The 20,172-nt window shown below is 47.3% G+C and overlaps 7 protein-coding genes across 8 annotated transcripts; all 7 read left to right on the top strand.

Annotated features, from left to right (window-relative positions):
* The first annotated feature begins 212 nt into the window (after nucleotides 1-212).
* Nucleotides 213-758, top strand: LOC133534251 (histone H2B). The gene has a single exon (XM_061873347.1). The coding sequence runs from the start codon at nucleotides 239-241 to the stop codon at nucleotides 614-616; it is 378 nt and encodes a 125-aa protein (XP_061729331.1). The 5' UTR covers nucleotides 213-238; the 3' UTR covers nucleotides 617-758.
* A 249-nt stretch (nucleotides 759-1,007) lies between these two features.
* Nucleotides 1,008-19,995, top strand: LOC133534248 (histone H3). Of its 2 annotated transcripts, XM_061873344.1 has the most exons (3): nucleotides 1,008-1,085; nucleotides 1,116-1,160; nucleotides 18,971-19,995. In XM_061873344.1, the coding sequence occupies exon 3, from the start codon at nucleotides 19,404-19,406 to the stop codon at nucleotides 19,812-19,814; it is 411 nt and encodes a 136-aa protein (XP_061729328.1). In that variant the 5' UTR covers nucleotides 1,008-1,085; nucleotides 1,116-1,160; nucleotides 18,971-19,403; the 3' UTR covers nucleotides 19,815-19,995. The 2 variants fall into 2 exon arrangements, with proteins under 2 accessions (XP_061729328.1, XP_061729327.1); XM_061873343.1 differs by lacking the exons at nucleotides 1,008-1,085; nucleotides 1,116-1,160 and adding an exon at nucleotides 18,725-18,910 and having other exon boundaries at nucleotides 18,941-19,995.
* Nucleotides 1,154-3,818, top strand: LOC133534259 (histone H3-like). The gene is made up of 2 exons (XM_061873356.1): nucleotides 1,154-1,927; nucleotides 2,892-3,818. The coding sequence occupies exons 1-2, from the start codon at nucleotides 1,579-1,581 to the stop codon at nucleotides 3,206-3,208; spliced, it is 666 nt and encodes a 221-aa protein (XP_061729340.1). The 5' UTR covers nucleotides 1,154-1,578; the 3' UTR covers nucleotides 3,209-3,818.
* Nucleotides 5,517-6,544, top strand: LOC133534245 (histone H1B-like). Its single transcript, XM_061873339.1, has one exon. The coding sequence runs from the start codon at nucleotides 5,674-5,676 to the stop codon at nucleotides 6,349-6,351; it is 678 nt and encodes a 225-aa protein (XP_061729323.1). The 5' UTR covers nucleotides 5,517-5,673; the 3' UTR covers nucleotides 6,352-6,544.
* LOC133534257 (histone H2A) lies at nucleotides 12,992-13,580 on the top strand. Its single transcript, XM_061873354.1, has one exon. It carries the CDS (start codon nucleotides 13,112-13,114, stop codon nucleotides 13,484-13,486), a length of 375 nt encoding a protein of 124 aa, XP_061729338.1. The 5' UTR covers nucleotides 12,992-13,111; the 3' UTR covers nucleotides 13,487-13,580.
* Nucleotides 16,963-17,454, top strand: LOC133534256 (histone H2A). The gene has a single exon (XM_061873353.1). It carries the CDS (start codon nucleotides 16,986-16,988, stop codon nucleotides 17,358-17,360), a length of 375 nt encoding a protein of 124 aa, XP_061729337.1. The 5' UTR covers nucleotides 16,963-16,985; the 3' UTR covers nucleotides 17,361-17,454.
* On the top strand, nucleotides 17,817-18,583 carry LOC133534250 (histone H2B). Its single transcript, XM_061873346.1, has one exon. The coding sequence runs from the start codon at nucleotides 18,064-18,066 to the stop codon at nucleotides 18,439-18,441; it is 378 nt and encodes a 125-aa protein (XP_061729330.1). The 5' UTR covers nucleotides 17,817-18,063; the 3' UTR covers nucleotides 18,442-18,583.
* Nucleotides 19,996-20,172: the final 177 nt, after the last annotated feature.

Here is a 20,172-nt window from a genome sequence, read left to right as displayed (position 1 = left end):
ATCGGTAGCGAAGAGCTGGCCCACACCAGCAACCCACACCGTCCCCAAAATGACGGCCACTCGACCACCCCACCAGTCGGTGGGGAAGCGACCCGCGACAGCCGCCGCAGCCATTGTGCGGTAGCGGCCCCTCATACCCCCCTGACGGGGGGTATCGACAGATTACTCGACCGACCGGATTTCACATAGCAAGTTCGACTCTCGTACTGTAAGCATCTAACTAACTACTTATATCATAATGCCACCCAAGACTAGCGGTAAGGCCGCCAAGAAATCCGGCAAGGCTCAGAAGAACATCTCCAAGTCGGACTCTAAGAAAAAGAAGAAGCATAAGCGCAAGGAGAGCTACGCCATCTACATATACAAGGTGCTCAAGCAGGTCCACCCCGACACCGGTATCTCCAGCAAGGCCATGTCTATCATGAACTCTTTCGTGAACGACATCTTCGAGCGCATCGCCGCCGAGGCCTCCCGCCTGGCTCACTACAACAAGAGGTCCACCATCACCAGCAGGGAGGTGCAGACCTCCGTGAGGCTCTTGCTGCCCGGTGAGCTCGCCAAGCACGCCGTCAGTGAAGGCACTAAGGCCGTCACCAAGTACACCAGCTCCAAGTAAGCGTCCGTCGTTCCTCGTGTGCGGTCTGTCTTTTCTCAATACACATTTTAGTGTAATGGGTTAGGTAGTTCGTATTGCGACACGACACGCTGCGAGAGTGTGGTTTGTGCTACAAACAAAAAGGCCCTTTTCAGGGCCACAAATACGTTCTGAATATGATATAAAAAGTTTCTAGCCGTCCATACGGTGTCAATCGATCGATAAATAAATAATCATCAGTGGCAGTAGTATAAAATCACAATTATTATTAGCATTTTAAGCTAAGTTAATTTGCTAGTAGTAGCGGTAATCTTATGATTATTATACACATGTATTCACGGACGCGCGTAAATATTTTAAAACTAAACATATATATAAATATGTCTAACATAATATAATATATGTAGGTAATGCTTCTCTTATAACTTATAGTAGTGCTTCTGTTATAGTACACAGTTGGGTTTGATCGAGTTAGGTTCCGCGGAGTTAGGTTCCGAGGAGTTAGGTTCCCCGTAGTTAGGTTCCGCGGAGTTAGGTTCCGAGGAGTTAGGTTCCCCGGAGTTAGGTTTGATATGATTAAGTTTTTTTTTTTTATTTTTTTACGAAAAATAATAATAATAATTGATAAATGGAGTTAGGTTTGTTCGTGTTCGAGGTTTCTTGAAGTTAAATTACGTTTTAAATAACTACTCTTATGTAAAACTATATATACGAGTATATATGTATTAATGTGTATATAATATTATGTATTAATATTTAAATAATATTTTATTGACATTGTACACCACAAATCGAAATGGTGAGAAAGGAAGAGGGGGTGAGGGGGCCGTTTATGTGAATTTTATAGCCCTCTCGCTCACACGGACACTAACTCCGTCTCTTTCCGACCAGCACATAAAAGACGCCGGCGACGCGTTGCTTCGTTTATTCCCTCTCGTGACTCGTTAAAGTAACGTACACGCGTGTCGTAGTAATTTTTCGCAATGGCCCGTACCAAACAGACCGCTCGTAAATCCACCGGTGGTAAAGCGCCCCGCAAACAGCTCGCCACCAAGGCGGCCCGCAAGAGTGCGCCCGCCACCGGCGGTGTCAAGAAACCCCATCGCTACAGACCCGGCACCGTAGCCCTACGTGAGATCCGTCGCTACCAGAAGAGCACTGAGCTTCTGATCCGCAAGCTGCCCTTCCAGCGTCTGGTCCGTGAGATCGCTCAGGACTTCAAGACCGACCTGCGCTTCCAGAGCTCCGCCGTTATGGCTCTCCAGGAGGCCAGCGAGGCTTACCTCGTCGGTCTCTTCGAGGACACCAACCTGTGCGCCATCCACGCCAAGCGTGTCACCATCATGCCCAAGGACATCCAGCTGGCTCGCAGGATCCGCGGTGAACGTGCTTAAACGTCCTGTGTGTATGTGTGTGTGCCTAAACCACCACGCTAAAACTGACACGAAGCATAAATCGCCGAACGCAGTCTGCGCGAACGCATAAGGTTACATTATATGTATTATTTTGTACCACGCGTTTTGCGTTTGGACATGCGAACGTGAAGCTTCTGTCAAATCAAAAGGCCCTTTTCAGGGCCACACATAATTCGAAAAATTAACAAATGTTTCTTTGAACAAACACTTGCTTAGTTAAATCGATCGGTCCCCTATACATAATAAAATACTTACAAACTATGTAATAATAATACGAGACTATTTATATTCGATTCGATTGACGAACTTATTTCCTATAAGAATTTATAATAGACTGGAAATACATATAAATAAATAAAATCGTGATTAATTTTACGCAGTAACAAGACTCATAATGACTTCTAGAAGGTACCTAATCCGTCTAATAATATAGATGGAAATATCAAATTTTAAGTATACCTTTTCTGAAATATATTTACTGAATTATTACAATTGTATTAGAGGAGAAATAGAGAGAGAGAGAGAGAGAGAGAGGGCTACCTACACATATATAAGGCCAGATCTTTTACATGTGCCGGTTGTGCCGTCGTTATTTATAGTAATATGAAGTTTATCCCCTGTGTGTAGGTACCCAAAAAGAATTTAAATAACATATTATGAGAAATTATTTATATTTTGAAATAATCACATTTTAAGCGTTCGCATCGTGTGCTCCGATATTTTATAACCCCCGTCCCCCGTCTCCCCGCTATAGGGTGGAGCGTATAAATACAGCACCGCCAGGGTCGGTTATAGCTATTCCACTCGTGTCGACGCGCGCCGCAAGTCGTGTGTCGCGTGTGTTATATATTCCGTTATCTAAAAGTTTAATCTTTAACAAGTCGCAATGACCGGTCGCGGTAAGGGAGGTAAAGGCCTGGGGAAAGGAGGAGCCAAGCGCCACAGGAAGGTGCTCCGTGATAACATCCAGGGTATCACCAAGCCCGCCATCCGTCGTCTCGCTCGCAGAGGTGGCGTCAAGCGTATCTCCGGTCTGATCTACGAGGAGACCCGCGGCGTCCTGAAGGTGTTCCTCGAGAACGTGATCCGTGACGCGGTCACCTACACCGAGCACGCCAAGAGGAAGACCGTCACCGCCATGGACGTAGTCTACGCTCTGAAGCGTCAGGGCCGCACCCTCTACGGTTTCGGAGGTTAAGCAAGCGGCGCTGGACACGACGATATCGTGTAATACGTGTAACGTATTACCGTATCGCGCGCGAGCGCACCGCGTGCGTCCTTCTCGGACGCAAATACAAAAAAAGGCCCTTTTCAGGGCCGCAAATAATTCTATGATACGATTACGATACATAGTTTCAGTACCGATACAAACGGACAAACAATCTATCGATCTATCTATCTAACCTAACGTACATATTATACTTATTTACGTTAAAATAATATAATATAATTAATTAATTACTTACCCCGCACCCCAACTCCAATATTCCAAGTTGTACAGCCAGATTGCTTGCCGCATCGGTGGTTTGACGACAGCTCTCTGAAACAATTATGATAAAACGTATTGAGACTTTATTAACACGAAGTAGCAATCTACCACCGCACGGCAGTCTGTAAGTAAATACATACATACATAACTGAACGCCGACCGACCGCTCGTCAATACTTACATATTATGTATTGAAATTAGACAAAATGTGTTACCCTAAATTCCATAAATAAATTAATAAATATTATATCATGCAAGTTGCGGAAACTTGCATATTATAATATTCATGAACATTTCTACATAAATAAATGCATAAAATCAGTCATGCGCAATCTATGTGTACGAGTAGGTATATATCTATCTATGTATATACGATCGGATTGTACGTCTTGCTTTACGCGTGTCCGTCCGTCCGTCCGTCCGTCCGTCCGTCCGTCTATGATACTCGAAACAATTCATATATCATATATATATATTGATCGAATTAAAATGCTCCATTCTCTTCTCCTTTATCATTCTTCTCTCGCACCGCACAGATAGGTTCATTCATTCATTTCATACATTATTCTTATTTTTTTTTTCTCTTCTCTCCCGACTTCCCGACTCCATAGACTCCTCAGACAAGACACTAGCATAACTACATAACCTAACCTAACTTAACATTTAATTATGTTATCATTGGGTACTCACGTTTTCAAATATTAAAATCATGCCCTGCACTGCACTGCACTGCACTGCACCGCACAACACTGGATCAATTTATTTGTCACACGCTCACACACTTAGTTTTACTACTAATAATATGTAACACCATCAGTCACAATCGTCCAACAACCACTTAATAAAAACAAACAAACAAACAATCACACATATTTTATTTTACCCGCGATTCACCCGTGACCGACTCTCTCACTTGACCCTGCCCGACCTGAACTAATCGGCCATCTACTGATAACTACCGACTAGGATGCACTGTCCAATTAGGTAAAGGATTCGCAAATATTGCAAAAAACAGACAGGGACACCCACATTCCCCGCACCCACTCACACCTGACCTCACCCCCTCCTGAAGGTGGTAAATAGACTGGACTAGAAAAATGTTGGGTTTCGTCTTCTGTTGTGTATATAAACGCTATCGCGAATGTTCCTATGATGAATATATTATGTATGTATATATACTTACTTACTTACCTACCTATCTAAACATAATTAATAATCTTTATGATCAAAATTGTATACTTAATTTAAAATAATTTATATAGATTGTTGTTGTTTTAATATCGGCAGTCAGTCGGATCATCATAATATGTTAAAAAAAAAAAAAATTTTAACTAAAATACCTACGACCTTACACGACACGAGTCCCTACCATGCCCGTCATTTACGAGTGTCGCTGTACGATCCTCGTAGAAGAGAGAGATATATATATTTAACTAAACGAATTACAATAATATACGCGGCGTGAATGTGTTTATCATTATTACGATATATCGATATAAATAATAGAATAATATTTAAACATAATATAAATTACCTATCCCTGTTTTACATCGATACCAGCAGAGAGCAAACCAGTGAACGTAGGCAATCAAAGTCGCGGTACGGCTGTTTTACGACAGTGAATACAACAAGTCAAAATAACATTATAATGACAATTTCATAATGTTGTTATTGTGTCAGATCCATCTATGGTATCTTCGCTTTTAACTGGAAAACACATAATACCGTTAAATGTGATTTTAATTAAAAAAAATCAGTTTTTAAACTGACCCGAGGTGTCCGCAACCTATAATACCAAAAGTAAAGTTCTCCCATTCGTTTATCGGCGTTCCAAATAATATAAATGTTATAAAAATACATATATCAATTCATAAAGAATATATATGTGCAATTTTATTATAATCATTATAATATAATTGACTATAAATTTAGTTTAATCATAAACGAGTAAGTGAAAAGTTGGAAGTGTTATTACGAGAAAACGTCCCGCGACATAAGGGTCTGCGTTACGGTTAAGCCGTAGGACATATATAATCGGTGGCGCCCCCATAGGCGTGTTTAGTACTCGCCAGCGCAGCGCTCCGCTTACACGCGTCCGCTGTTCTCTTTGCGCAGTTCGTGCGATTTACTAATTTGTGTTTGTAACAACTTATTTGCTTATTTCGACATTAAATATGGCCGATACCGCAGTTGCTGCCGACGCTCCAGCCCCGGCGACGCCCGCGAAGAAACCGAAGGCGTCCGCCTCCGCAGGCGCTAAGAAGCCTAAGGCGAAGCCCACCCACCCCAAGACCTCGGAGATGGTTAACAGCGCCATCAAGGAGTTGAAGGAGAGAAGCGGTTCGTCCCTGCAGGCTATCAAGAAATACATCGCCGCCCAGTACAAGGTCGACGCCGAGAAGCTGGCGCCGTTCATCAGAAAATATCTGAAGAGCGCAGTCGAATCCGGCGCACTGATTCAGACCAAAGGCAAGGGCGCGTCCGGCTCGTTCAAACTGGAGTCAAAGTCATCGTCAACCGGCAAGAAGCCCGCTGCGGCCAAGAAATCTACCGCTAAATCTTCAGCCGCCGCTAAGAAGCCCGCCGCAGCTAAGCCGGCTAAGGCGAAGAAGGCCGCCGCGTCCCCGGCCAAGCCTAAGGCCGCCACAAAAGACAAGAAGGCCGCCGCCGCCAAGAAGAAGCCCGCCGCGAAGAAACCATCCACCCCCGCCAAGGGCAAGAGCGCCGCCGCGCCCAAGGCCAAGAAGACCGCGAAGCCGCCGACCAAGAAGCCTAAAGCTCCCAAGCCCAAGAAAGCTGCGGCCGCTCCCAAAGCGAAGCCCGCCGCTAAGAAGGCTGCCGCGAAGAAGTAAGACTGCGAGCGCGTTGTCGTCGTCGTCGTCGTTCTTACATCGGTCGTGCGTGACTGTAGTGATATGTTGTTAGAGGAGATGTTGATTGTCGTTGCTATATATTATTATACGACGACGTGTCGCCTCTTCTCGACTCACGTCATACGCCTGTGCGCGTTAAACGCACATCAAAAAGCCCTTTTCAGGGCTAACAAATGTATTCAAGGGTTCATCGCCTCTGTTTCATTGCAACAAGCACATACACGAGTCGATCGATCAAAATAAATCAAATAAATAAATAAAGAAACAAACAAACAACTCGATCTTAAATCAAGTGTCTTATAAGCAACTCTTAACACAAAAATACATCTGTAAACAAACAGACATTTGGAAAAGTCTCAATATGATATGATATGATTATTATCATTATGATCTCAATATAATACATATTATGTTAGGTTTTCATAAATTTATTTACACACGAACGTGAATAAACACACACCCGTTAGTATAACCAACAAAATTTTATATTAATTAATTAATTAATTAATTTATTTATTTATTTAAAGTCTTAGATTTCAAACAATCAATCAATCGTTTCAAACATTTTATCTCTATCTAAATCGTGCTCTTGCTCGCGGGGCGTTGATTGGTCGATCGGGCTCGTGTTATGTCGGCTCGTTGTATCCCCACTAACAGCGCACTCCGTGAACCTATATAATCTTAGGGGCGCTGTGCCAATTTTTTAAATCTTTTTTAAGAAGGATTCCGCCCGTGACCACCGCGTCGAGCGCACGCGCTGTGCGCTCCGCGAAATATGTTCGCTAACCCATAGTGACCGGCCTTGTTTCGGATAGTGTTATTGCCGCGTTGTAGCCCCGCTCCGCGTGCTTATCGCAGGATTGCAGTGATTCGCCTTAAATTGAGACAGTGACTCTAAACCTGTGCCGCCTTACCGTGTACTAGTGTGTATACCAGAGATAGTGACTCTTTAACACCATTGATACTTTAGTGTATACCCCCATCCCCCCCCCCCCCAATCCCCCCGGTACGGCGTACTGGGGGAGAGCGACTCACTACAATGGCAAACCGTACGGAAGTCATGGACGGATTCGTGGACTCGTATTGTCCCCACCTTCACAAGCAATGGCTTGAATATAAAGCTAAAATCGCGGTAGCGACCCCTGTCACTGAAGTAGATGGCGCCTCCACCTCAGCACCATCTCGGCCCCCAGCGGCACCGCAGGAGCGGCATCCTCAGCAGCCATTCGCTAAAAACTTCAACTCGGACACGTCATCAAATAAAGGTAGGGTTACACCCACTCTAAGCACCAATTCCTTAAAAATCACCGACACTTTCACTGACCCAAAAAACAGTTCCTCCACCAATTCAGAAAACAGACGCCGTGACATAGAGGCGCGCTCCCGCGGCGACCAGCGCGCTCGTTCGCATTCTCTCACACCACGCCGCGGAAGCGAGGCCTCCCGCCCCCACCCCTATAGTAGAGTGACCTCCCCCCACAATGAAGGACAGACCCCCAGGTCCAGATCGCGTTCCCCTAGAACGGAAGAAATATATAATATTATAACCGGCGTTGCGTATTCATCAAATTCATCTTACGACAAAAATGCCAAAGACCAGCTATCAAATACAGACAGCGGTACTGACATAGAATACACTTCCCTCAAATCAGACGACGACTTCGAGCAGGTCAAGCCAAAGAAAAATAGGAGAAAAAAGAGGACATCAGGTTCATCAGGATCCCCCCCTCCATCCCAACATCAACCCACCACCATACCTCTGTCACAAAATAGATATAGTCATCTCCCGCAAGATAAACTGCCTCTCTCACAACCAACCCGCTCCCTTGATGCGACCCAAATACATCACCAACCACTAGCCCGAAAATCACCCCAACCCCCAAATACCCAGGAAATGGAGCTAGTATATGATGATGAGGACTGTGACTCACTTGACGAAGACAATGATGACTTCGATGATTATTCAGACGAAGACGCCGAAGAAGACAATGAAGGCCAACCCAAACGCAAGCCCAGACTCCCCCCCTCTTTAGTAGTATATGACCCCAACAGGTGGGCCACCCTATCAAAAGAGGCCAATAACAAAAAACTCGGCTTTCTGCGCTCACACGTAGGAATAAACAAATATACAAAGGAAGCCATCCTTTTCATAGACACACAGACCCCCGACCAGTACAGAGGCTGGCGCAAACTCTTAAAGGGAGGCTTTCACTCCCGCCCCACTGGTAGGCAGAGGAAACTGAGGGTGGTAATCCTCGGACTCCCTGTAAGCATTGACCTCGCCGACATCAAACATGACCTAATTAGCCAAGACCTACCCGTCATAGAAGTTACAAGGATGCTAAAAGGTCCAAAGGACAAGCGCGAACCTTTTAATGCAGTAAAGGTAGTCCTAGAGCTCACTAACAAAGGGAAAAAAATCTTCGACATTCAACATGTATGTGGCCTGAGTGGCCTCAAGATAGAACCCCCACACAAAAGCAGAAGAGTGGCCCAATGCCAGAGATGCCAGAGGTACGGCCACACGGCCAATTATTGTCAAATGCCACCCAGATGTGTAAAATGCCCTGGGGGTCACCTCACATCCAACTGTGACAGGAAACCTGACCCTGCCACCGGTAAATTTATAACCACATGCGTTCTGTGTGGTGGTACCCATTCGGCGAACGCATCAATCTGCCCGGCAGCCCCACCCCTTAAAAATATTAACCCTCGCCGCAGAAGGAGCAATACTCGTAATAATAACCCCAAAAAACCCCGACCAAACCAAATCTCACCTGCGAATCAGCCTTCTTTCGATCTCTCGCAGCCTGAGGTAGAGGGAACCAAGGCGAATTTTCCGGTTCTACCAAAACACCGTCAGCCAACCCCCATCCAATCACAGCCTAAGCCCCTATCACAGCGCCAAAACTCCACAGCAGGGCACATTCCAAACAATATCCCCTGGGGAAAAACCCGGCCCACCTACCAACACCAAAACCAACACATACAAAACAATCTGTCCTCACCCAATCACCAGACCAGCAACCCATCCTCACAGCAACTAACTCCTCCCCAGCATAAAACCTCTTCAATACCACTCTCATCATCACACCACAATGTGTCTCACCTGCATCACAGCAATCCACGGAATCGACCAGCCTATCCACCCCCGTTACCGCCACATTTCTCCCACATCCCTGTCCCAAGTGGTGACCCCGAGGCGGACCTTCAGCTAGTGATGGACATCGCCAATGCCCTAGACATTGGCGAGGTCTGTCTGCTGGCGTCGAAGATCCGCAACGCGAGCTCCACAGCTCAACAGTTATTAGCTATGGCTCAACATGCCAATCTTCTTTCAAACATAAAAAACTTGTGCCAAAACCAAAATGGATTGTACGCCCACTAGCAGACGTAAACCCAAATCACTTAACATAGGTTTTTATAACATAAATGGTATACGTGGTAAAAAAGAGGAGCTCTCCGGGGCCATGAAAGCACTTCAATTAGATGTTCTCCTGGTCCAGGAGACCTTCCTCAAACCATCCCACAGAAACCCCAGCATAGCCAACTACAAAATTGTCAGAAATGATAGAATAGGTAACCTGAAGGGGGGTACTCTAATCTATTACAAAAAAGAACTACACTGCTCCTCTATTCCTTCTCCAAACCTAACTAACCTAGAAGTCTCCGCGTGCAAAATAGCATTTACAGGACATGTTCCAATTACTATCGTTTCGGCCTATCAGCCTGCCACCAAAAATCTCATCCTGCAGGACCTGGAGGCCGTGTTTGGTATGGGCGAGTCGGTCATAGTGGCCGGCGATCTCAATGCCAAGCACGTCCAATGGAATTGCAGGCTGAATAATGGTAATGGCAGGCAGTTATACCAACTCCTACAGAACTCCGACCCACCAATAGACATAATATCACCCCTAGAACCCACCCACTATCCCGTACAAGACGATTTCCTCCCCGACATCCTGGATGTGGCACTCCTAAGGGGCGTTTCCCTCAGGATGCGCTCTGTGGAAGTGGCACATATTCTAGATTCCGATCACAGGCCAGTGATCCTCAGGCTGGGCCCTCCCCCGACGGATCCAGAAGCCACCATAAAGGTGGTGAACTGGGCAAACGTGGGGGTGGAACTGGCTAGGGATGACTGTCCTCTCCTTAACATAATCAACTCTCCCCTATCCACTAAAAACGAGATAGAGGAAACAATTTCCAATATAACAAAGGGTTTTCAAAGCGTCATAAAAAACTGCTCTAGGGAAGTTCCAGCGGATGACGACAGACGCTGGCAACTCCCCCTGGAGATAACTAACCTAATAAAAGACAAAAATATTGCCCTAAAAGAATACGATCGCTTTCCCTCTCGAGAGAACAAGAATATAGTAAACAGATTGCAAAGACACATTAAGGAACAACTAAAGGTGTTCAGGGAGGACAGGTGGAATAACTTGCTTGGGGAGATCAGGCCAGGACACCAAGCTTATTGGCAACTGGCCAGATCTCTCAAAGCAGACACTATAGCGTCAATGCCTCCACTTGTCAACCCTGACTCCCATCTACCAGCTTTTACGGACACCGAGAAAGCTGAGTGCCTGGCTGTAAGTTTAGAAGAACAGTGTTCTCCCGGGAGGGAACCAAATGACCCAGACCACATCCCCCTCGTTGAAGAAGAAGTGGAGGAGATTTTAAACGAGGCATCAACTGACCCCCCTCTCAGGCCGATATCTTTCATGGAACTAAAAACATTAATCAAAAAGTTAAAACCCAAGAAAGCTCCAGGTCTTGACGGCATACCTAACAGACTTTATAAACTTCTTCCGGACCCTCTAATACACATGTTACTAAAAATATATAATGCGGCTCTTGGCGGCTGCCACTTTCCGGCTGCGTGGAAAGTGGCAGTCGTTATTGGCATCCCCAAGCCAGGGAAACCCAGCAACATTCCCTCCAGCTATAGGCCAATCAGTCTACTTAACATCATGGGCAAATTATATGAGCGCTGTGTCCTCAGCAGAATGCTAGAGTACTTAAATACACACGACATCCTGCAGCGTGAGCAGTTTGGGTTCAGGGCCGGCCACTCCTGCATTCATCAAGTCCATAGAATAACAGAACACATTCTTCGCGGGTTGACGGAGCGGAAGAGACCCACCCCCACAGGAGCAGTCTTCCTGGATGTGGCCAAGGCTTTCGATAAAGTCTGGCACACCGGCTTGCTATGCAAGTTAAACAGACTTGGTGTGCCAAATCGTCTCTTGCACATCATCAGAGACTTTTTGACTGATCGAAGCTTTGGCTATAGAGTGGAGGGGTCTCTCTCGCCCTTTCATCCCGTGAAGGCGGGCGTGCCACAGGGGTCGGTACTTTCCCCCACGCTGTTCTCCCTGTATGTGAACGACATGCCAAAAGTCCAAGGTGTCCATTATGCATTGTTTGCGGACGACACGGCGTTCTACACATCATCTAGATCCCCAACCATGCTCACCTCACTCCTCCAGCGAGCGGCGGACTCCCTTGGGGACTGGTTTGACCGATGGAGGATTGAGGTGAATCCAGATAAAAGTGTCGCGGTCCTCTTTTCTAGAAAGGGGGGCCGCGGCCATCAGAACACCCAAAACACTTATAAAAACATAAAATTGTTCAACAAACCAATCCAGTGGAACGAGAGTGCGAAGTATCTGGGTGTCACTCTGGATGCTCGCCTCAACTTCCACAAGCACATTAAAACAGTAAGAGACAGAGCAGCATTCATAATGGGTCGCTTACACCCGCTCTTAAACCACAAGAGTAACATGAGTATTAGAGGGAAAATAACATTATATAAAACTTGCGTACGCCCGGTTTTCTCATACGCCTGTGTAGTATTTGCCCACGCATCTAAGCCAAAGCTCAAAACACTCCAGACATTACAAAATCGTTTCCTGAGAAGGGCGGTTGACGCACAATGGTTCATGAGGAATGACGATCTGCACCACGATTTAAACCTACAATCTGTTCAAAGTTTCTTTCAACTAGCCTCAAGGAGATATTTTGACCGAGCTCCCCACCACTCCAACCCCCTAATCACAGAAACAGTTGACTACATACCCAGACAAGACCCCAAAAGGGGCAGACGCAGACCAAAACACGTACTGACGGACCCAGACGACGACATTACGACAAGACTAAAGGACGACCCACCCCGCAAAGAAACTTTCCCACCCGACTGCCTCATAAAAATAGACCTGACTAACATGACGGACGTAGACGCAATGGCAGCCATACTACACATCAAAAATATAGAAAAATCATTTAAAAATAATTCCAGAGTGGGTGCACCCCTAATATTTGATTTGCAGGCCAACACATCGCAAGGAATGGCTGCAGGGGCGGTCGCTCTAGCTAATACTTAGCACCGTCCATGCTTCAGGTTCTAACGTGCCCTACTCTCGCTCTCCCTCCACAACAGACAGACAACTAACATAGTTTAATCACCATGACTTACAGACTACAAACTAACACCCTCTACAGAGGCTAAAGACCTGTGTCCCTTCAGGATACAGGCAACCCTTTTTTCCCCCGGGATGTCCCTCCGGGACATCCCGGCGTCATCCTTAGGATATGGTAGAGGAAACCCTCTAAATTCCTATAATAATCCCCAAAAAAAAAAAAAAAAAAAAAAAAAGCCAATTTTTTAATATTACACTGACAAGCATTCGTGCTCTCGTTTTGTGTGTGTGTAAATTAAACTTAAATCTCTTAAAACATGTCTGGACGCGGTAAAGGTGGCAAGGTTAAGGGAAAGGCAAAGTCCCGTTCTAACCGTGCCGGACTCCAGTTCCCCGTCGGACGTATCCACAGGCTTCTACGGAAGGGTAACTACGCCGAGCGCGTAGGTGCCGGAGCCCCGGTGTACCTCGCCGCCGTCATGGAGTACCTGGCCGCTGAGGTTCTCGAGTTGGCGGGTAACGCCGCCCGCGACAACAAGAAGACCAGGATCATCCCCAGACATCTTCAGCTGGCTATCCGCAACGACGAGGAGTTGAACAAGCTCCTCTCCGGTGTGACCATCGCCCAGGGCGGTGTGCTGCCTAACATTCAGGCCGTGCTCCTGCCCAAGAAGACCGAGAAGAAGGCTTAAGTGCACTTCACTTCTCATCTACATGGCTACATCTATAGCGGTGACACCCGGCTATCGGTGAATGTGTGCATTTGTCTCGTGTATATTTATTTATCGCACGGGACCTCTGTTACATTCCCGCCCGAGTGGCCGTTACAAAAGGCCCTTTTCAGGGCCACAATATAATTCTGTGATAACGTTTATAAGTTTCATGTATATAACGCATACGTATATGATGTCATTCGATCGATCAAATTTATGAAACAATGAATGCAATGATAATTGTAAGTAGATTAACTGTATCCTAATATAGAATATTTGTAATATTCTAAATTGGAGATATTTATCGCGTCGAGAAATATCGAATGTTAAACGACAATTTATTTATTATTATATGGTTATTAAGCATACGAATAAATATATATATATATGATAATTAAACTTTATTATAACTATATTATTACATAGTACATCCGGTGGTAGAATAATAATATAGTTATAATAAAGTGTAATAACAACACGCGCTTGCACTCCCCACCATGCCGACCGACGATATTAATAATGCACGAACGCCATTGGTCGAGATACCGCCGGCGCGACGCTCGATCTTTAATCCCCTATTTCCCGTTCGCCGCGCTAACAAAAATTGAGGTATCAAATCCGGATTTCACATAGCAAGTTCGACTCTCGTACTGTAAGCATCTAACTAACTACTTATATCATAATGCCACCCATCCGCAAGGCCTGTTTGCTATCTACAGGCCTTGCGGATACTGCCGGATAGCAGAGATGCAAGCCGACCTACAGCAGCTCCTGGTGGACTCCCCCGTGCCGACCATCCTGGCCGGGGACTTCAACGCCGAGCATCCCGCTTGGAACTCCTCCGCGCACTCCCCTCCGGGGGACATCATCTACCGGATCGTGGAGGACCTGGATCTCGTAGCGGCCGGGCCGTACGAGCCCACCCACTACCACGACTCCGATGTGTACCGCAGAGGTACCACCATCGACTTCGCGATTTCACGCGGAGTCAATGCCCTTATGCGGCACGAGGTATTTCACGATCTCTCATCCGACCACAGGCCGGTGCTCTTGACCATCGCAGACCAGCCGACGACGAGACTCACCAAAGGACCTGGACGCCGCTACGACTGGACGGCTTTCTCAGAAGCCATGGTAAACACTCCCCGTACAGGTCCCATCTCGACCGCAGAAGAGGTCAACGCAGCAGCAGCAACAATCACGGAGGACATCAAGGCGGCCCTCACAGTGGCAGGCCGCACGATCCCGCAGACGGACCGGCGCACCCCTCTCCCAAGGCCGCTCCAAGCGCTTTTGGAGAAAAAGCGCTGGTACAGGAAACAGTGGCAAAGGACTAGGGCTCAGTCGGTCAAGGCTGAGCTCAATCGTCTAGAGCGACTGTTAAGGGACAAACTCAGCGAGCACAGAGCTGCAAGCTGGGAAGCACACATTGACAGCATAACTGATCACGTTCCGTCCATCCACAGGTTATGCAGACAACTCAGCACGGCGCCCGAACCAATTCGGCCCCTACTGGACGACACGGACGGGTACCTGAAGTACACTGCCAAGGACAGAGCGGAAATACTCGCTCGCAGCCTTGAGCAACAATTCAGGCCCAATCCCGACACCGACCCGCAGCACACAGCGGACATCGTTCAGCACGTTCGAGATTATCTCAGCGTGCCTGTACAGACACACGATGATCCACTGTACTTCTCTCCTTCACAGGTCCAGGCGTCCATCAAACGCCACTGCAACCCGAGGAAGGCGCCGGGCCCCGACGAGATCCCAAACATGGCGCTCCGCCACCTGCCGCTAAACACCTTAGCGGCGGTGGCGCGCCTGTTCAACGGGATCCTGCGGTCGGGGCACTTCCCCGACATCTGGAAGACCGGGCGGGTCATCGTCCTTCCCAAACCAGGGAAGGACAGAAAAGACCCGAAGAACTACCGGCCAATCACGTTGCTATGCAACCTCTCTAAGGTGTTTGAGAGGATGCTGCTCCGGCACCTCTCACCACACATCACTCCCAGGCCGGAGCAATTTGGTTTCAGGTCTCAACACTCCACGACGCTGCAGCTCACCCGCGTCCTACACCACATGGGCGCGGCGCTCAACAAGAAGGAGTTCACAGTCGCGGTTCTCCTAGACATGGAGAAAGCTTTTGACCGAGTCTGGCACGATGGTCTAATATACAAACTTTCTCTGTCCACAGCACCCCGCCGCATCGTGAGAGTCATCGCATCCTTCCTGACAGACCGCCGCTTCCACGTACAAGTGGAAAGCGCGGTGTCGCAGGAACGCCGCATCCAGGCTGGCGTCCCGCAGGGGAGCTGCCTGTCGCCCGCATGCTATGCGTGCTATACCGACGACATTCCTGTCGTTGGGCAAGCGCAGCTAGCCCTCTTCGCAGACGACGCCGCCTACTTTGCGACATCTTTTAAGATGCCGCACGCTGTATCCAAGATACAGCCGACGCTTGACGCCCTTCCTGACTGGCTCTCCAAATGGAGGCTATCAGTCAATGTGGGCAAAACGCAAGCTCTCATCACAGGGCAAGCCACCGCCCTACCCAATCCTCCTTCTCTTTTAGGTCAGCCGCTCACATGGTCGCCCGCAGTGAAATACCTGGGGGTGACCATAGACAGGAGGCTCAACATGGACCGGCACGCCGCAGACACAGTTCGAAGAGCGAAAGTCGCTCGCATGTGTCTGCGTCCGGTCTTCTGCAGTAAGCTCCCTGTACGGACCAAGCTTGGTCTGTACAAAGCTTACGTACGATCAAGACTGACTTATGCTTCACCTGCCTGGTACTCTTTCTGTTCCAGGTCAAACAAGGAGAAGATGAGGCGCCAGGAGACCCTCACACTGAGGACCATCCTCAAGTGCCCGCGGTACGTCAGCAACGCAGCCCTCACCGAGACACTGAAGTGGCGCGGCCTGGAGGAGTTCGTCGAGCGTCTCGCGCGGGTCATGTTTGACCGCGCGGACAACGCCGGCCTGGACCATCTTCGGGACATCGCGCCACACCACAACACCAGACCTCCGGAGAGGTGGGCTCGGGACTTGCCCCGAGCCCTTCTACACCAGCAGTAGCTGACAAGCACTGCTCACCACACTACATTCGGATGCAACACGCCACACACGCCAGCTAAGCTGCCGGTCGCCTTCTCCGCGGCTCCATAACCTGGCCCCGCTCAAACGGTATCACCAGGTTAGGGGCCGTGGGGTTGGATAAACGATCGGTAGCGAAGAGCTGGCCCACACCAGCAACCCACACCGTCCCCAAAATGACGGCCACTCGACCACCCCACCAGTCGGTGGGGAAGCGACCCGCGACAGCCGCCGCAGCCATTGTGCGGTAGCGGCCCCTCATACCCCCCTGACGGGGGGTATCGACAGATTACTCGACCCTGCCAATTTTTTAATATTACACTGACAAGCATTCGTGCTCTCGTTTTGTGTGTGTGTAAATTAAACTTAAATCTCTTAAAACATGTCTGGACGCGGTAAAGGTGGCAAGGTTAAGGGAAAGGCAAAGTCCCGTTCTAACCGTGCCGGACTCCAGTTCCCCGTCGGACGTATCCACAGGCTTCTACGGAAGGGTAACTACGCCGAGCGCGTAGGTGCCGGAGCCCCGGTGTACCTCGCCGCCGTCATGGAGTACCTGGCCGCTGAGGTTCTCGAGTTGGCGGGTAACGCCGCCCGCGACAACAAGAAGACCAGGATCATCCCCAGACATCTTCAGCTGGCTATCCGCAACGACGAGGAGTTGAACAAGCTCCTCTCCGGTGTGACCATCGCCCAGGGCGGTGTGCTGCCTAACATTCAGGCCGTGCTCCTGCCCAAGAAGACCGAGAAGAAGGCTTAAGTGCACTTCACTTCTCATCTACATGGCTACATCTATAGCGGTGACACCCGGCTATCGGTGAATGTGTGCATTTGTCTCGTGTATATTTATTTATCGCACGGGACCTCTGTTACATTCCCGCCCGAGTGGCCGTTACAAAAGGCCCTTTTCAGGGCCACAATATAATTCTGTGATAACGTTTATAAGTTTCATGTATATAACGCATACGTATATGATGTCATTCGATCGATCAAATTTATGAAACAATGAATGCAATGATAATTGTAAGTAGATTAACTGTATCCTAATATAGAATATTTGTAATATTCTAAATTGGAGATATTTATCGCGTCGAGAAATATCGAATGTTAAACGACAATTTATTTATTATTATATGGTTATTAAGCATACGAATAAATATATATATATATGATAATTAAACTTTATTATAACTATATTATTACATAGTACATCCGGTGGTAGAATAATAATATAGTTATAATAAAGTGTAATAACAACACGCGCTTGCACTCCCCACCATGCCGACCGACGATATTAATAATGCACGAACGCCATTGGTCGAGATACCGCCGGCGCGACGCTCGATCTTTAATCCCCTATTTCCCGTTCGCCGCGCTAACAAAAATTGAGGTATCAAATCCGGATTTCACATAGCAAGTTCGACTCTCGTACTGTAAGCATCTAACTAACTACTTATATCATAATGCCACCCAAGACTAGCGGTAAGGCCGCCAAGAAATCCGGCAAGGCTCAGAAGAACATCTCCAAGTCGGACTCTAAGAAAAAGAAGAAGCATAAGCGCAAGGAGAGCTACGCCATCTACATATACAAGGTGCTCAAGCAGGTCCACCCCGACACCGGTATCTCCAGCAAGGCCATGTCTATCATGAACTCTTTCGTGAACGACATCTTCGAGCGCATCGCCGCCGAGGCCTCCCGCCTGGCTCACTACAACAAGAGGTCCACCATCACCAGCAGGGAGGTGCAGACCTCCGTGAGGCTCTTGCTGCCCGGTGAGCTCGCCAAGCACGCCGTCAGTGAAGGCACTAAGGCCGTCACCAAGTACACCAGCTCCAAGTAAGCGTCCGTCGTTCCTCGTGTGCGGTCTGTCTTTTCTCAATACACATTTTAGTGTAATGGGTTAGGTAGTTCGTATTGCGACACGACACGCTGCGAGAGTGTGGTTTGTGCTACAAACAAAAAGGCCCTTTTCAGGGCCACAAATACGTTCTGAATATGATATAAAAAGTTTCTAGCCGTCCATACGGTGTCAATCGATCGATAAATAAATAATCATCAGTGGCAGTAGTATAAAATCACAATTATTATTAGCATTTTAAGCTAAGTTAATTTGCTAGTAGTAGCGGTAATCTTATGATTATTATACACATGTATTCACGGACGCGCGTAAATATTTTAAAACTAAACATATATATAAATATGTCTAACATAATATAATATATGTAGGTAATGCTTCTCTTATAACTTATAGTAGTGCTTCTGTTATAGTACACAGTTGGGTTTGATCGAGTTAGGTTCCGCGGAGTTAGGTTCCGAGGAGTTAGGTTCCCCGTAGTTAGGTTCCGCGGAGTTAGGTTCCGAGGAGTTAGGTTCCCCGGAGTTAGGTTTGATATGATTAAGTTTTTTTTTTTTATTTTTTTACGAAAAATAATAATAATAATTGATAAATGGAGTTAGGTTTGTTCGTGTTCGAGGTTTCTTGAAGTTAAATTACGTTTTAAATAACTACTCTTATGTAAAACTATATATACGAGTATATATGTATTAATGTGTATATAATATTATGTATTAATATTTAAATAATATTTTATTGACATTGTACACCACAAATCGAAATGGTGAGAAAGGAAGAGGGGGTGAGGGGGCCGTTTATGTGAATTTTATAGCCCTCTCGCTCACACGGACACTAACTCCGTCTCTTTCCGACCAGCACATAAAAGACGCCGGCGACGCGTTGCTTCGTTTATTCCCTCTCGTGACTCGTTAAAGTAACGTACACGCGTGTCGTAGTAATTTTTCGCAATGGCCCGTACCAAACAGACCGCTCGTAAATCCACCGGTGGTAAAGCGCCCCGCAAACAGCTCGCCACCAAGGCGGCCCGCAAGAGTGCGCCCGCCACCGGCGGTGTCAAGAAACCCCATCGCTACAGACCCGGCACCGTAGCCCTACGTGAGATCCGTCGCTACCAGAAGAGCACTGAGCTTCTGATCCGCAAGCTGCCCTTCCAGCGTCTGGTCCGTGAGATCGCTCAGGACTTCAAGACCGACCTGCGCTTCCAGAGCTCCGCCGTTATGGCTCTCCAGGAGGCCAGCGAGGCTTACCTCGTCGGTCTCTTCGAGGACACCAACCTGTGCGCCATCCACGCCAAGCGTGTCACCATCATGCCCAAGGACATCCAGCTGGCTCGCAGGATCCGCGGTGAACGTGCTTAAACGTCCTGTGTGTATGTGTGTGTGCCTAAACCACCACGCTAAAACTGACACGAAGCATAAATCGCCGAACGCAGTCTGCGCGAACGCATAAGGTTACATTATATGTATTATTTTGTACCACGCGTTTTGCGTTTGGACATGCGAACGTGAAGCTTCTGTCAAATCAAAAGGCCCTTTTCAGGGCCACACATAATTCGAAAAATTAACAAATGTTTCTTTGAACAAACACTTGCTTAGTTAAATCGATCGGTCCCCTATACATAATAAAATACTTACAAACTATGTAATAATAATACGAGACTATTTATATTCGATTCGATTGACGAACTTATTTCCTATAAGAATTTATAATAGACTG

The sequence above is a fragment of the Cydia pomonella genome, unplaced genomic scaffold (genome assembly GCF_033807575.1).
Source record: "Cydia pomonella isolate Wapato2018A unplaced genomic scaffold, ilCydPomo1 PGA_scaffold_76, whole genome shotgun sequence".
NCBI classification, from domain to species: Eukaryota; Metazoa; Arthropoda; class Insecta; order Lepidoptera; family Tortricidae; genus Cydia; species Cydia pomonella.
This window is presented reverse-complemented; position numbering and strand designations above follow the sequence as displayed.